Source organism: Protopterus annectens, chromosome 10.part0, assembly GCF_019279795.1.
Source record: "Protopterus annectens isolate FY-2018-M chromosome 10.part0, PAN1.0, whole genome shotgun sequence".
Lineage (NCBI taxonomy): Eukaryota > Metazoa > Chordata > Ceratodontiformes > Protopteridae > Protopterus > Protopterus annectens.
The window spans coordinates 442,523,643-442,542,449 of NC_056744.1; the positions used below are offsets into that span (position 1 = coordinate 442,523,643).

Consider the following 18,807-nt stretch of genomic DNA (forward strand, 5'->3'; position numbering starts at 1 on the left):
AAGTAAGAGTTTTACCTACCCCCATACCCCATGACCAAAGTAAAATACCCACCTCCTTATTGAAATGCTGAGACTTGTAATACCAAGCCCCAGAAAGGAAAAAAGAGCAAACATACAGGCTAACAGTGAATGCAAGCCCCCACACCCTCAGACTTATATATGCCAACTCCAGGAATGCTATGCCGTGGAGAGAAGAGAATATTCCAAGGATCAGCAATCTCAGACTTAGTATATGTAAATCCACATTTTAGGTCAGTTAGTTACAGCATTTCAAGACTCAGATTAATGCGTCTCAGGATTTCAGACAGTTACTGAAACACCCACTGATAGGTTACATACATTGACTATAGTATAACATGATAAAAGCAACAGTTCACAATTCATGCAGAAAAATCCACGCACATTGAAAGTCGTTATCAACAAAAGGCTCTGCACCATATACAGATAGTTTCATCCGTCTGTCTGTCTATTGTACTTTCTATAAACTGTTTCATATTTATCAAGATTCAAAAAATGGTATCTCCTAAAACAGTGAAAAATAAATAATTCTTACAGAACTAAGAAAAATATGTGACAAGCAAGGAACTCTTGTAAAGGAACCAAAAATTAAATGATTAACTTGCCACCCAACAACTCACAGTCATCAAATGTATCACCGACGACACAAAAGTCACTAAACAAGGGCATTCAATTTTTTATTTTATAATTTGGTAAGTAAAACACTAAGTTGAAATAAAATTAAATACAGTAATTTTATAGTGTTACAGAATATGACACAAAACGTCAGTGCATAACCCGATAATACTGAAAGATTCAGTGCTGAAGTACTACTGTCTTTATGTACTCTGGAAAGCATGCTAAAACCCTATAATATATATCTGCACAATTATAGAGCTGGTTCACGGGCCTTTTTCTGTCATAGCTGTAAAACTATTTCAAAAAACAAGACTGTACAATATAGAAATCAGTCTGGTTACACAGGAAATTGTATAATACAAATTGCGCACAGCACAAATGGACAAATTATGACATCAGCTTGACAAACAATATTTTGTATATGTACACTTACATACAAAAAGGCAAAAAGAATAACAATGAAACAGAAATAAAACTGAGGTGTGAACCATGAAACTGCAACATAATTAATGGAGGACTTGGAAATTTGGAAAATGTATTTAAAAAAATCAGAAGATCAACAGCAATATTTAGTCTATGTCATAAGTAATTAAAATACAAAATTTGCATTATTTACAACAGATTTAAGCTCTGCTAACAGCAAAAGTTGGCAGGACAAATTGTATAATGACCAATAGTAGTGACTTTGAGAATTTAAGCAAGATGTTTCATTTAGTTTAAGACTATCAGAAAGACATATTGTGGTTCCTTATTTTATTTTACTTTGTTTTATTTGTATTTGTTTTCCAGGGAAGAGTACAAATCTCCATGGACCTTTACAGACACAGCACGGAGCGGTGTCTGGTTGAATGATTTGCTCAGTTATGAAATGGAGGCTGTGGGAATTGAACCTTATACCACTGGATCACAGGAAACAGCTTGTTAACAGCTCCTTAATCCTCTAAGCCAGCTGCCAGTCCTTAAAACAGGAACTTTATATTCTTTTTGTAGATGTTGTTTTAGTAAAGATCTAAATAACCTACAGTTTGCAAGTTTTCAAATCTTTGGAGCTAAAGAATTCAATAGTATTACAGTACTGCTTAAACTAAACATATGCAAATATATATATATATATATATATATTATATATACACATACAGACATATAACAAAAAAGAGAGAAAGCCCTTCTGCTGCAAGATCAGACAAAAACCTGTTTCAGTACAGCAGGATGCAATATTTAAACCAGTGAAACCGATGTAGTTCTAAGGATAAGAGTGAGCAAAGTAAAGGGTCTTATGGCTGGTATTAAATGTGTACTGTAGTATCAATATTTCTGTGAATCACATTGGTATTTCTATTATCTTTCTGGGAAACCACTTTAAGAAGAATTTTGTGGAGCATTCTAGCGAATAGTGAGCTAAGCCCACAGTGAAGAGAGTTACTGGCAGAGCTATAAAGATTCTCTGACTGTTGTGGACTATATAAAGTATCATAACGTGGGGTATTGTTTCATATGCATTATTCTGTAGACCCCACAGGGAGGATTTCAGAATTTTATGTAGGGATACAATGATGTCCCAATCTTGGAGCCTTTAACAAGAATTTGCAAATTTTGTTGCATGCAGCCTGTGCTCCATGGCTATTGTTAATGACCACAAGCAGTCCACACACCAGGGGTGGTTAAAGAACTCCTTACAAAGTACATTCCTGGCCTCAGCAATAAACAAGCATGAAATTCTTTTGCAGGGTTGAGCAAATACATTTAGCTGAGAAATATACTTCCTAATGTGTAAGAAGTAGCAAATGTTTAGATCTAGCCATAATCACATATCTTCAAATACGGTTACTGAATTTATGCATCTAACTTTGCGCGACTTTAAAGCCCAGTGAATGCCAACACTGTGCAGCTTGTTTTGCAGTTAGGGCAAATAATATGGTCTCTGTATTAGGGAGGTTTGAGGTAAGGCTTTGGTCCTCACTACTGGTACAGCTTTGCCAAGGACTAGTTAAGACTATCTCTAATTTTGCTAGATTTCTCTGTAGCCCAAATGATTGTTTTATCACCACACACACACTACAAAAATTCATGGGAGGATGACTTCTAGTGACAACAAACAACAGTGGAACCAAGCTGGATCTCTGGAGACATCTACAGGGAGAGTTACTGGGTGTGATACAGACTGGCTGATCATTAACTTAAAGGTCCATTTACTGAGATAACTTTGCAACCATTCGATTGTTATACTGTCAAGACTACAGTACCAAAATTTCTTGTATAGCCTAAGACTGAGTCAAAGGCTTATGATAAATCAATGAACATTGCATTAGCTAATTATCCTAATCCATATTTGATTAAAAAAATTAATGACAGAAGAAAGGCTGTATACATAGATGTTATGAGCTTGGCAGAAACCATGTTGATTTTTGTAGAAAATATGTTGCTTTTGAGACTGGTTATTATCCAAGTGGCAGAATTCCTGTTGATCTTTGCAGAGAAGATGTAGCTACTTAGACAGGCTGTTACCTAAGTAGCTAAAACTTTCTCAAGGATCTCTGAAAGTAGTGCAAAGAAAGAGTCTGGCCTATAAGAATTAGCTTTGTGAAAAGAAGCTTTTTGGGGAAGAAGTAAGGGCAGAATTCAAAAGATCAGGAGAGTGTCTAGAATCCATTGCTTATATGTTGGAGATGTATATATAGAAATGTTGCATATTTTGAAAATTGTGAAAGAAAGCCCATTGGCAACAGTAGAATACGGCAGATCTCTCACCCATCTGTTAAACTCTGGAAGGGTGACATAATGGATGTTGGGAAAAATGTGAAACTAGAAAAGTAGTCTTTAGGGTACCTTTCAGAAATGTTTGGACTGGTTGAAATAATAGACAACTACTGTTCAGAATGACTACCAAACCTATCAGCAACCTTACCTGGTTTGAAGATATGCTGATTGTTACAGGTTATAATGATATTATTAACCTCTCCAGCTCTTCCATCGAGATTGTTAATTTAAAGTCAAAGGTTTCCCCAGTTGCCAAGTAATCTGGCTAATGTGCACTAAAGTCAACTATATAAAAGAGTATGACCTAAAACTTAATACTTAATACTTGACCTAAGTATGATGCCATACTTTCAAGTAAGTCACTATTTTGTATCGTACTGTTTAGATAAATGTCTTAAGCTGTGTTACACACTTTTAATTTAAGAAGGCCTTTAAGAGATCAAAATGTTTTGATTGATCATAACCTTCCCTCCTTTGCTCAGTGGTACATATATCAAGTTTTATTATCTGTCATGTTTTTGACATAAACATTGCATTATTATGGTTGAGTTTTTCTGAGCTGTCAACAGTCTGTTAAAGTTCATATGCTAATTCAGTCACTAGTATCAAATGAAGTCTAATATCTCTTAGCAAAGTGTGATTATGTCTCACAAATAAAAAAATAAAATAAAAATATTCCTGACACTGTACTATTCATCTTGCTTTGTTCACTGTTTTAATGGCCCATGTGATTTATTTAACATCACATTTGCTGACAATGCCTGTTTCTATTTCTCTCTCAGTAATGCTAATAACACCTCCAGTAATCTATACCTGGGTTTTGGGTTTCCCTCGTCTATCTATACATAAGAGTTTGCTTCTTTACAAAAAAAAATTCATGTTGGCACACTTCAACATATTTAGCCATATTTCTGCTCATTTTGGACCTCCTAATGTATAAAGTGTATTACATTGCAATGTTCACTGGCATCTGCCAATGGACAAACTTCACCCTGTAGTTCATAAAGTAAAACATAAAAGGGCAGTCAAATCTGACATATAAAGGTAGATATACAAACAAATGGTCAAGAAATAAATAGGCAGGCAGAAAGACATATCATATTAAGAAATTTATAAAATGTAATGTGAGGATCACGTAACAGCTCTGGCTAATTACATCTGACACCTTTTTATCTTTTGCCAAATTATATCAATGTTTACTAGAAATGTTAGTCACTGGAGATTGTAAGAAATCAGAATCAAAGGTTATCACTAAAGAGTATAAGGCAATACTACAAAAGTAGATAAACTCATCACAGCTTTATGTGCAGCTGTCTAACTGTTATCATTATATGTAACTGTTACTAATTAAAAAATGAGCAATGCCTCTAAGTCACAAATTCTCCAAATGTAGTTAAAAATCGACTGATTAAGCTAGGAATAAATATTTCTTCCCTGGGGAGGAGAATGCATACTACTAACAAACTAAATACATACTCTCATAGCATTAAGAAGGAAAGTACAACACTTCAAGTAGTATTTCTGTTTTTGCAGTCAGAGTTTTTGTGCTTCTGGATTAAGTCTCAAAGAACTATCTCTGACAATGTAATTAATTATTTTTTTTTGTTTTCCCCTGAAGCATTCTGAAGATTAGCCTGCCTACCAAACCCAAATTCAATCAACCAGCTTAAAGGTCAAGCTTACCCTTCAGGAACCTTGACGACTGGATGGGAGATAGGAAATTCACCCCGGGGATCACGTCAGTTGCCCTGTTAGACAGAGGTCCAGGGAAGTAAATATTGTGGGAAGAAATAGCCAGGGAATTGTTATGGCTAGGACTGTATAGGCCCTGGGGCCGATAGCCTAGTACCAACCTATGAACCTATGAACTAAGAGGCATCACTGAGGGAGAGAGACAACCCCAGAGGAGTCACTTAATTGTCCTGAAGTCAGAGAACTTCCAGTGGAGCACTTCACTGATGATACTGTTTGTATGCATTATCTTTCTCCCCCACACACATATATTCACACCATTGCCAAACAGTAAGCACACTGCTGAAGCAGGGCCTAGAATGCTGGCACCACTGTGTGCGTCAGCACACTGTCTGATGGAGCTGGAATAGTAATGCGATAGAAAACTGCTGTTGCATATCTCCTCCAACAAGCATCACTCCTCAGTGAGGCTTTGCCATAACTATCCCTCAAAGATGGGCTAGCCAGTGTCAACAACTCTCTCTTATCACCATGGCCAGATGCACCACCATCGAGATCAACAAATCAAATCCGCATAGCCTGGGATATGGTAATTTATCCACCAGTGCCACAAAGCTGCCTGACAGATCTAGTTATGATCTTCCATAATCAAGTACATTTTTATGTCTGGTCTAAACAATGAAGAGGTTAACAGGCTTGCACAGAGTCTCAACATTTACAAGCAGTTATAGGAATGTGAACTTATTTCTGCCAGTACTGTACTGACCTACAACAAAAGCTAAATCATAAAAATCACAGCTGGCACTAACTGCTGTTAATCAAGAAATTATGGCTTACTAGCAATACAGAAGCCATGTTAGGAGTTTGACTAACAACTGAATGCATCCATGGTTTCAACAGCAGACTAAATAGGACAGACAGATAAAGTGAGAAATAACATTGCTAGTTATCAAGTCAAAGGCATACAACTTGAGAAAAGCCATTTTTCCATAAGGGGAGTTGTGTGTGTATTGTTATATTGTGTAATTGCTGAAGTAGGAATAAGATGTTATTAGCATGGAGTCATTGTTCGCTGTAGGTTTCTAATATAATATCACATTCAGCACACAATTCAGAGCTTATCAGCTCTGAAGAGAGAGAGAGAGAGAGAAAATTCCTGACTTGATAAAAAAAATGTAGGAAGTATCCCAATAAGAAACCCATCAGTACAGGGCAATTCACTGCCCTACAAAAATTACTTGAATGTGCAAAAATTAACTCTGAAGAATGAATTAAACTTTAAAAAAAATTATAAATTCTGACATTGCAAAGGTAAGAAATGTATGCAAAGATTTGTTATCAAACAAGAAACAAAGCAGTCCAGATTCAATAATTGCCTTATAAAAGAAAATATTACAAAAGTATCGCAACACATCATAGCTTTATGTGCACCTCTCTACCTGGTATCATTAGAGGTGGAAAACATCACTGTTGTGAGTCTCATTCTATACAGAGGAATGGAGTAAACTGAGGATTTCTGGACTAAAGGCACCTCCTTGCACTTTCACACAGGCATCACATCCTTATAAATGCCCATAATTAATCTCTTTCCCCCTTATTTATCCTCTGTCCCATGCATATGATGAGTGCACTTACATTTCTGATTAGCAGCCAGTTAACTAGATGGTGACATGCAATTAACACAAGAAATCAAAATAAAGTTAACTCCACTTTTCAAATAAAAAAAAAAAAAAATCACATCACAGTTACTTTGCACTGTCTACTATGGTAAGACAGTTTTCATCAACATCAAATCTGATACACTAGAAGCTCAACACACTGCAGATTTACTGACAATCACACAAAGCAGCCCTTCTAAACAGGTCAGACACATATAAACACAGAAGTGCATGTATATATAGCATCTTCTAAAAACACTGATTCATGAACAGATTATCTCCACTGACTCCTTATACGTAATCTATATCCCATCTTAATAAGTATATCATTTTACTTTTCCCTGACTGTTACTAACTAGAAAAAGGAAGGTGAACACAAGGACTAGAACCAGTCATCTGGCTAGATGAAGATGCGCTCCTGAGAACACCAGACACTAAGCTGTATTTCAGATATTAGCAGAATTTGGAGTCAGCAGTATCTGCAACAATTTCATGAGAGAGAAACAGCAATGAAAAAAATGCATTAAATATTTTCAGTACTTAATTAAAAATAAATGAGAACTGGGTAGAAATTCCCCAGTGTGATATCGGGCAGGGGTATTTCACAGTTCTGTGGTCCATGAAATTTCAGCTACTGCAGAAAAAAACCCTGTTTATTTTTTAAACAGCCTTTGGAAAAATACGTAATCAAATACTTACATCTGTCATTACGGTCTTCTGGGCTAGAGGAGGTTTCTCTGTCTGAGATGAGACCGGATACTGCAAAGATTTTTTTCCCAGTGTCATCAACCTTTAGTGAGCTGGGGGAACTGGAGGGCATCTGGGTATACTCATACTCCTTGCCATCAGCATCTGAGAACCGCAAGTGTGGTGAGTCATTCTCATGACAGTTTTTAAGCCGCTTTGCTGGGCTGAAGGCAGACTGATAGCTTTCTCGGTCCTCACTGGAAGCAAAGGGCCGGAAGGCACCAACACCACTATGGTTCAGCATAGTTATAGGGGTACAGTCCAAGTTTGGAGGTGCAAACTGTGGGTGAAGATGCAGTAAGGAAGGAGGAAAGTCGCGATTGGTGAAACCCCCTGGCACCCCTCCTTGACGATGATACATGGAGGCAAAGGTATATGAACCATTGGTGAAGGGAATATGTACCTCTTTGTCCACAGACACTGGGACTCCAAAGGGACGTGGTTGTTGACAAGGGATGGAGGCATCACGGCTAGCTTCAGCAGTGGACGCAAGAACCATGAGGGCTGGAGATGCTAGAGGGTTGGGGAGATAGGAAGAGCTTTCCATCTTGAAAGCAGCTCTGTGCAAATCCATTGGAACTTCTTGACCAGGCCTGAAGTCAAGACAAACCAAACTCTTTAAATGTTTCAGTAAATGTGCCCAGAAATTTACTGATTCACTGCAGCACCATTACTTCAGAACAAAATCTGCAAAAGTAAAGCAGAAAAAATAGAATTAGCTTTAAATGCATTTTATGTTAATGATTTTCAAAATCAGACATTCACTTCTATATATATATATATTTTGTTATTTCACTGCTTTTTTAGCATAGTTTTCTGTAGTCCTTTTCTTCTTCTTCCATGGTTCACAACTTTCCCAGATGTTCTTCCATGATGTTGCTAGCACATGTATAAAACCCTGTCTGAATCTCTTTTATCGTGAATGTTTGACTTCACAGTGCACTTACCGACATCATATTGCTTACCACAACAACAGGCTATGGATATTGCATACAGCAATTCTGAGGTCCACCAGGGAGAATTAACTTTTATTTTACATACAGTAAACCAGAAACGTTTTAATGTCCAGTATGCAAGATCTTGGCAAACACTGACTCAACAAACTGTTATAACAAATGGACATGCACAACTACAACATAGATTATTTGTAAGAGTTCTGAACTTTCAGCATTCCTTCCTTCAAGATCAAGACGCATCTGTAAATTAGATTACCATTTGCTTTACTATCCATTTCATGGATTAGATATTCTAAGCAAAATAAAAAGGTCAATGTAGCTAGCAGTTAAACATTAAGGTTTCTCCCCATTTTATATAATCACCATTCAAAAGCTTAAAGCCAAATTTATCTTTGGTTGAATGTTTACTGTCTACCTACCCAGAATGTCAGAAAACCGAAGATTCAATTGAATCATTAATATAATAATGCGAATCATTTCTGTAGCACCTGCTTCTGACAAAAATATAGTTAATAGATTTATGAGGACCTATTCCAAGAAAACCTCTAAAATCCTAATCTTTGCATCAATGTGTACTGTTTTTGAATGTCTGCCTTTAGCTTTCTTTTGCTTGATAACTACATTTACAAACTAATTTTGTTTTCTTTTTTATTTTACAAAAGCTTAGCATAGTGTGTAACATTAACCATACGGTGTCTCCTTTCAGAATCTATTTTCCATGTAGCATTACATTATTCCATCAATGCAGGCAGGCACTGTCGCCATGTTATTACCTTTGTGAGTTTTCGGTTCCCAATGAAAAAGGTATCTGTATACTTTATTTACTAAAGTATCAACTTCTAAATAGATTTGTAACCTGTCCCAGCCATGCCATTAGCATTTAGAGCAAACTGCTACAATATTTCAGACTACCTACCGCCTTTCGCTGTTGGTTAAAACGAGTTTGAAAAGAGAAAAGAATGTCTTGCTAATAAAGTTTCATGGCCTGCCTTAAGCACAATTGTGATAGACTGATATATCCATTCTAGATAAGGTGGCTACACAGACAAAAAAAAAAAAACAACATTTGTGAAAAAGGGAAAGAATAACGCAAAATGAACGTTCATCCTTTGTATTAAAATCCTTAAGAGAGTCAGGAAAGATGTAATATAGTGTTCAGTCACACAAACCTGTAGCTTTCAGTGAAATAGGAAACATTCACTTTTCCCACCATAGGACACACTGCCTCTCAACAAGCAAATAAAATTAAGCAGACAAACTGACAAGTACTTCCACATTCAGTAATTAAATGCTATGTGTATATACTTGGGACTGAGTGTCTCTCACACAAACACACTCACCATCACCATACATAACATACACACATACATACATATACACATACAGACACCACAAAGATTTCAGAGAAAACATTTTGTTTAGAAATCTTTCTTCGCAGAAAGCACGTTTTATACTTAGGTGTCCTAAACTGTCAGCAACAGTCTTCTGGGAGTCTGGGGTCATGACAGAAGATAATGAATTCTGGTTTATTTTATCTAACATTTCAATTCTCCATTATAGAAATACAAAAAGTAGCATCTCATTTCTTCTGGGAATCCGTACTAGGAAAAGAAGGTAAGTATAAAGTAGTAGAAAGAAAGTGCATGTGCATGACGATGGCCCACAAAAATGTAAGTTTATTAAAAATGTTAATATAAGACTAACGTTTAGATTTGATACCATCTGTTTTTATACTTTTAAATCTTAAAATACTACATTTTTCAGGACAGAGTATTATGAATTGTTTCTAATGCCTAGAGTACTAACTCTTTTATTTTAAGTAGAAATAAACAGTTATTTGTTGTATTCATAAATAATTTTAAAAAGCCACCGACACTATCTCTTAATTCCAAATTTAACTTTGATGGTATATTTCGCAATAGAACTATCTTGCCAAAAACTTCTGAAAAAATTAGAGTAAATGATGCATTGTGTGACATATCGATGCAAAATTACAGTGAGTCTCAGTTTCTGTTTTGTCTGTCTGATCAGTACAGCGCTCTCTGTTTGACTTAAACATATCTTCCTTATAACAGTTCTTCTAAAATGGTTTATAAATGACAAACTGTGTAGCTGTGTGCTTACATTATTTAATATCAATGCATGCATGTTACAAAGCACTGTTTTACATAAATTACAGGTGTTCACTATTCATTCATAAAACAGCAGCAGGAATTCACTTATTGTTAAAGGAATAACTTAGAAATGTAAATTAAACTGACTTAGCACATCTCTCATCAAGTTTACTTGCATTCCCACCACTGCTTGGTCAGATCTGCCCACAGAGTTATATTTTCCTTTTTATAGCTAAAATCAATACAGTACTTTTTGCTGAGGTTAAACAAACCAATGTTTATTATTATTTATGAAACTACAGTCTCATTTCATTTCTCATAATACACATCATAAAAGCTCTGTTTGTGAGATTTACAGCGAAAGTATTGTTGATTCTAGTGTTTGCATGCATACCTCCCCAAAAATGTAAAAAATGTAAGCAGTTCAAAAAAGAAGAAGGAAGACCCCCTTGTGGTTTCCAGAAGTACAAGCAATGGCATTTAAAAAATAAAATGCTTTTAAGAGCAGATACAAAAATATTGATGCATTATTCAATTACTGACGGATCTTGCATACCAGTTGAGAGCTCCCTACTCCAAATATGCACATAACATTATAGCTTAGTTCCTGTTTTAACAGCTTTATTCCATGGCAGAAGTGTCAGTCTTTTTAACGTGTCTTTGGTCATATACCTCAGCTGCTGTTAACCACCACAGGTGTCCTGACTTCAGCATTAGAAATACATATGTCCTTCTGGAAACTAGTACTCCTGTAGCTTGAAAGACTGGAATTTTGAAGCACAATAACATCAAGAAAGACAGTTGGCTTCTGTTTCAGAATGTTTGCTTCCGTGCAGAATTGGTGCTCACTGTGACCTGACTTATTTATTTGACACCTGATGTCCCCACTGTGGGAACTTGTCCCCGTGAGTTATGTCAGCCCTTGTACCTAATGAGAACTATGTCCTGGCACATGGCGACTGCAGTATGTTAGCTGTACACACCTTTACTTTCATGTTAACCTGCCTCATGTCATACTGCAGCTTTCCCATTCCAGAACAATGATACGTCAAAAATAACTGCAACTCTGCCATGCACTTATAAAACTAAAAAGTCATATTCACACAGTTGACAGCTCTTACACTGGACCTTATTGTTCCTTTACTGTTCTAAGGAAGCTTTGATATGATTTAGTTTGTCTTTTTCTCTGCTGTTGCCTTCCCAGTATAATCACAACATTGCACTTCATGGGGTAGACAGATCCTCTTACACTATAAACAAAATAAATACAGTATTTCCAGGAAGACTTCTGCTTTTGTAAAACACATAGACACACTCAAACACACAGACACACAGTAGCATTTTCTGCATGTAGTATTTTGCGTGGATGAGGGAGTTTACAAAGGTAAGCACTGTGATTTTTAATGGCAGAAAAGAGATGGAAATGTTCTGGACAGAAAAGAACAAAGTTTCTGGACAACTCTGGTGCAGCTATTATTTTAATGGAGTTTCACTCAGCATTTATCATGAGTGTATATGAAAAATGCACTCTTTTTATGCCATTTAAAGTGAGTTTTTTTAACCTATATCAAGTAATACAAAAGAGATTATTCTTTTTTACTTGAGCCACATGTAACAATATTCTAATCAATATGCAGGAGTTACTCAATACCTTGAGTTTAAATGTGCCTACTATAAGTTTTGTTTACTCCTTCACAGTAAACTTTGGTATATACATGAAACCACACAAGCACAAATTAACTGTCTACTTCATAAAATTACACAGATAGTTCATTGTCACAATATTTGCTATGACAAAGGGTGATGACATATGCAGAAATGTTTATCTGCTGTCTTTATAATGTTACTTTAATTACTCCCAGACGTGTGCATTTTAGTGCATATGCAAATGCATTATTCCTATTCTGGACACATTTATGTTTTTATCAGTCACTGTTAATAAGCATACAAACTAAACAGCTTTTTATATGAACCCATGTCATAATTTATGATCTTCTTGGTTGTTTAATAACTATAAATCATTCATCAAAAATGCTGACATTTTGTGATAACACCTGCTCTCTCAAAAACAAAAATAATACAATAATAATAATTATTGTACTTAACATTAACACTCATTTATCAAATAATGTTGTCATTGTTCAATACTAAGACAACAGACCCTTCCCAAAAAAGACTTGCAATTTGCATTAACAGCTTATATATTAAATCTGCTAGTAATATGTTGTGCTCATTAAGAAAATCTATTGTTAATGTACTCCTAATGTCAAAATGTCATGGGCTTAAACAGAGACTGCTATCACCCCCATCCCAAACAGACAAAAACAGAAAGAACATTCCTCTTAAGAAAAAAAGACACTGACCACTGCCTAGCAAACTTGAAACTTGGCTGATATGTTATTTTGCAGCATGGAGTCACTAAAAAGCATCTATTCACCGATTTCTGTTTTTTATGCTGATTTTTTTTAATTTAGCAACCAGTGCAAATCCAGATTAAAATAACTCCTGCTATTGATCTGGGCAGTGGAACTGACATTAATTTTAGTTCACTTCTCACTTTGCTAAAAGATCAATGGGAAGTAATAACAGCTGACATGCCTGCTGAAAGGAGGAGAAAGGAAGGCTGAAGACAAAAATCGAAAAGCGACCCATATAAATCATCTTGCTACTCTTCTCCTTCTGCAGCATCAGACAAACTCCAAACAAATTGTGAAAAGTATTTGTTGCATTAACTAAACAAGGAGAATCAATTCCCGCAGCTGAATAACCTGTTACCAATAAAGACTTAGGCTGATCGAACAGGAGATAATTTACCAATGATATGCTAAATCATTTATTTAAACTTTGTAAGTCTCTATCTTGATGGATGAAAAACTGTTCATCTGTTGCAAAATAATTGCATTTCTTCAAGCAACGATCATAGGATATACAATAACAGCATCTAATCTATGCAAAGCATATGCAATGTGCAATGATCTAAACACAAAGAGAAGTAAAAAAAAATCTTAATAAATTAACATCTGTTTGTCGGATAGTAAATAAAGGCTAACAAGACATGCTTTAGTTTTAATGGCTGATACATAAATATGAACCCAGAAATAAATTACTTTTCTATCACCAAAAGATGCAAATCAGGAACTGAACTAATAAAACCTTGTTTATTATGGCATTAGCAAATAAAATCAATGAAAAAAATGTAAAAATGGACATATATCTATATCTATATCTACATATATATATATATATATATATATATATACATTATATATATACATATACACTCATTATTTTGTCTTCTTTAGAAAAAAATAACAATGAGGCTAATAAACATATTTTGCACAATTTTCAACACACAATGGGGTTATGTGTGTATTTGTCAGTACACTTATATATATATATGTATATAAATTAAAATCCTACAATTTAAAAAAATTGTCATTCTGCATTTGCGGAGCAATTCTTGGTGTTACACATTCATATGTTCTTCTATTGAGTTCACATTTGTTTGCTCTAAAATGATGCTGCAGTTTTACTGGACATTCACCATTAAAATATACCTATAAAAATAAAATGTATTGTTTTAAGTCAATGAAAAAGAACACTTAATGTCAGAGATATGTGTGTAGAATTCCAAAGTAAGCCATTTAATAATGATACAAATGGGGTTCTTGCCAAAACCATTTGCACATCCTTCTTATCTCAAATAAGCTATGATGACATGCATGTATTGTTAGTAAAAATGTCATTCTAAGAATATGTGTAAGTTACAGCATTTCTGTTTTTAAACACTACTTTTTTCAGTCTACACAAACACTGATACGCACAGAAATTGATAGACCCCTAAAAAGAATACTTGTACGCATGAACATTTAAATACATGTGTGTGTATATATATATATATATATATATATATATATATATATATATATATATGTGTGTGTGTGTGTGTGTGTGTGTGTGTGTATGTATATGTAGTTATATGCACATACACACACAAAATCATATATATATATATATATATATATATATATATATATATATATAATAGATACATAGATAGATATAGATAGATATTTAATCTACAAATTAATCATTTTATGTATAATTATAAATAAGTTACATTTCTATTACAAATGAAAACTGCAAAAAAAAAGTATGAAAGGAAATTTCAAAAGAAGTGGACACAATATTATAACACCAAAAGCTTTAACAGATGCAAGTGAGAAAACAACCCATAGACAGAAACCAGTATGGAAATTAAAAACATTATTAAAGATAACTTTAAAATCGCACATAATATCAAAACAGATAGAATCAAAATCTCTCGATAAAAAGCGGGCACATAGCATTTTGTTTTTAGACAAAATCTGGCTAATTTTACCGCACAGTTTTGCCAATCTTGTAATCACCACGAAATCATTACAAAAGTGCAGTACATACTGACAAACACAATACTAAAGATACCCATACCAAAATGAATAGTTATATATTTTTATTAACCTCAAAAAGAGGTTAAACAGAACAAGTAGCAATGTTACACACACACGCGCATACAAATACATACATACATACATATACACACACACACACATATATATATATATATATATATATATATATATATATATATATATATATATATAAACATGCATATACATTTTTATATATACATGTTTACATAACGGCAACGCGCCAGAACAACTCTTCTGTCGTTTCTTTTCAAATATAAGAAACTGTTTTAACAGCTGAAAGGGGCATGCAACAGCAGGTTATGGTCCGACACACAAACGTACCCTTCATAATAAACAGCTTTAATAAGATATGCTTAAAAGTGCTATGCTAAAATGATATCACACTTCCTTCTGCACAAAAAAGGAATATCTGCAATATTAATTAAAGACACTGTTTAATTATTATGAGTTTAACAAATTATTTTACTATCAGCAATTTTCATCGTTTGCAAGGAAAAACGAAAATACTCAAATGTCATTCACAAAACAGAAGCCATGCTATAAGGTATGTTTGCCTAAATTAGGGAATTTTGACTGCAACAAAGTAGGTCCAAAAAATTAAAGCATCCCCGGTATAAGTAATTTAGTAATTTACGGGAAACGGGTTAAAGATAATGACAGCAAAATTAATTTTATTCACTTCTAACTCCCCTTCATTACAAACACATCTTCAAATAAGAGCCACTGTATGCCCGCAGATTTGCTATTGCATTTCCACTTCTGCAACAACTAGTTAATTGTTAAAAAAACTAAATTAAAAGGGAAGGAGACGATGTGTATGTCTAAAATGTTAAAAGCATTCGGCGAGTTCTAAAACAGATCCTTTGCCCCAAGAGAAATGCTACCGTGAATCGGGCTGGACCCCCAGAACTCTTCTTCTAAAGCCAAAGGACAAAGCATTTGCAAACATCGTAATTTTCAGAGTAAGAAAGGAATAATAATAAAAAAACAGTAACCGAATTACGCACAAATGTACTTCTCCTTTTGTCCCAACATGTTGGAATACAACTCAGACCGCACCGGCTTTGTTTCTGGTTAGCAATACTATCTCCATCTCTGTCAAAATAGCTGCCCTAACCCCCACCAAACTCTTTCAGTGTATAGGTAGAATAGTCATTTACCAACGTATTCATCCAGCTGGACAGATTTCTGAAACTAGCTGCCCATTCCTATAATGTCCAGCTGTTTGCCACTGCGCGGATTGCGACGTCCTGTACTATCTGGGGCTAATACTATGTATCTTTAGCGGGGTCCCCTTGCAAGTCCACCGCTCTCCTACTCCATAAGGGATATATGCATACATACACACATATAAACATACATACATATACATATGTATACACGTGTGTGTGTGTGTGTAGAAATTATGTGTATACGTATAATATATGTACATACATAAAGACTGAAAGTTAAAGTGAAAATGCGGTCAATACTGTCTCTTTCCCAGATATGACCTTAGTAAAATAAAAGGATCACTGACCCAAGAATACTTATTTGATTATCACTTCAACTAGTTAGCTAATAAATGTACACCCGAAAAAAGACAGCTGGGGCAAACACACACACGCACATTCACCACAAAGGTATGTTATGTCTTAGATTTTTGCCTCAGACCCACAGACACGAAGTGGAATGTAGCTAGGCTAAAAGGGATCTGTATCTCTGCAAGATCATTTATGGTGAAGCTGCCAACATATTAACACAGAGAGAAAAAGCAGCACCTGTCTGAAGTAAGTTGTTTTTGCAGGAGCCCAGGACAATCTAACGTGAGGCTCGGTTGACTTTCTTAGCACCTGATGTTCTGACCAGCTCTACGAAACGAATTCCATCTAACCTCATAGTCTAGAACCCAAGGGAGTAGATTTCATTCATCATCTCTTCCCATTCACTACTTAAACCATGGAGACAAGTGTTCGGCCCAGATCATAACAGCGTCCAGTAAAGATAAGAAACTGTCTCACGTACTGTTTTGTTTGCATTCACATAAAAACTCAAAACTTCTGATTATCGAGAAACGCAGTCCCAAAGTGTTCCTTTTTCACCGGATCTGTCTCTGACTTCAGAAGGATAATCGAAATGAGTGAATTAACATAGCAAACATCCTAAAACGTTTTTTTTGTTTTAATTTTTATCCATTATCTCTCAAACAAAACAACCCTTAGCTACATCACAAACAAACGCATACTGAACCGCAATCCCCTTATTCGTGTACACATTTATGTATCTCATTCTCATCTACTAAGAACTAACATACAGATCTACAAATACAACTTTCAGATAAAAAAACATCCCTCCAATACTACAGAGTTTACACGTAGAAGATATTTTAGTTCACGATCCACAACAAACTTAAACCTTCAAGGAACACACACGAATTACATAACAGGTACTTCGGGTAGCCGATATGCTAAAGGCATTTATTTGCAAAGTCCAGGAAAATGTGTAAATTAGAAGTGCAGCTGCTTTACCCAAACTACCTATTTTAAAAATTGCGTTCTGGAAACATGCAAAAGAGCGCACCTCCCAAGTAACCTATTTCAGTTGCAAAACGAGAGGACTACGACAGATCCGCCGAAGTGACCAAGGCTTTAGCTGTCCTGAATATTCCTACACGAGCAGAGCTTTGTACCTCATAAAAATAGCGAAAAATGTTATCTGTAACTTCTGGGAGCCTGAAGTGAAGAAGAGATTTAAAGTTAAACCAATCTAAAACTAGGCACTCAAACTACCACAGAATGTGGCATTAAAAAGTTAAAACAAAAAAAAAAACTTAGGCATCTGCTGGAGCAGTAAAAGCAATTAGGAAGTTGTACAGGGCGGAACTCTCCTATTTGTTTCACCGTGTTATGACAATTCTTACAATGATAAACAAGCCCCCAGACCAAGTCTGAACAGCCCTACCCAAACTGTCAGATACTTACTGAGAAGACAAATTCCTAAAGACGCTGTTCCCACTTTTTCAGCAGCTGCAGCAGCCTGGGTCCCAAGAAGAAGTGTTGTTGCATTGACAGAGTCCTGTCTGCTAGGCTGTGAAGGAAGCTTTGCTCTTCCCGTTAAGAGTGTGTTGCGGATTTGGTGTGTAGATTGCATGCACACAGGCTGGGGAGAGGACACAACACCACCGTGAGGGAGAAGGAGCAGTACTGCCTCTCAGCGCCGGCTCTAATCAGTGAATGAGGCTCCACGCTCTCCCGGAGACCTTAGGCAGCTCACAGTCACTTGTGTGCATATATTAGCACTGGAGAAGCTTGGGAAATTGAGTCCTCTGATAGGGCACTTGGGGTGTCAAGTGCACAGCAATTATCACAGAGGTCATCAAGCAGTTCATTAACATGGGTTTGCTGCGAGCCTAAAGTTTGTTTGGGTCCTTGTTTAAAAGTAGTAAGTGCGCTTCAGTAAAATGCATACATCGCAGCTCACAGCTATGTAAAAAGTAAGGCACTTAAATCAGAGTAGCAATGTACACACAAGTGCCTGCCAGCATTATTGGACGGGCTTGTACTGCTCGTTTTAACTTGCTGCCAGACGTTGCTTTTTCTAGGAAAAGCGCGTACCTTGTGTTCATATAATCCCTTCATAATGCTATTATATTCTTGCTTTACGATAAAAAGACTGGGCCATCACCCGGTTTTATTTTATTTTGGCAATATCAACAACATAATAATTAGTTTTATAGGACTGGGGTCAATCACGACCTTTATGCTACTATTGTAACAGGGCCCACTTTCTCCTTTAG

At 35.6% G+C, this 18,807-nt stretch overlaps 1 protein-coding gene across 11 annotated transcripts in view; it reads right to left on the bottom strand.

Moving 5' to 3' along the window:
• RNF220 (ring finger protein 220) overlaps positions 1-18,273 on the bottom strand; it is a 1,177,048-nt gene extending 1,158,775 nt beyond the window's left edge. For 4 of the 11 annotated variants that reach the window (XM_044085344.1, XM_044085348.1, XM_044085343.1 and 1 more), the window contains exons 1-2: positions 17,993-18,269; positions 7,443-8,177 (exon numbers count right to left, since the gene is read on the bottom strand). In XM_044085344.1, the coding sequence (XP_043941279.1) occupies positions 7,443-8,064 (622 nt within the window). In that variant the 5' untranslated portion in view covers positions 8,065-8,177; positions 17,993-18,269. Of the gene's footprint in view, positions 1-7,442; positions 8,178-17,992 lie in introns of all 11 variants that reach the window. The other 7 variants (XM_044085352.1, XM_044085350.1, XM_044085349.1 and 4 more) reach the window with 4 other exon arrangements.
• Positions 18,274-18,807: the final 534 nt, after the last annotated feature.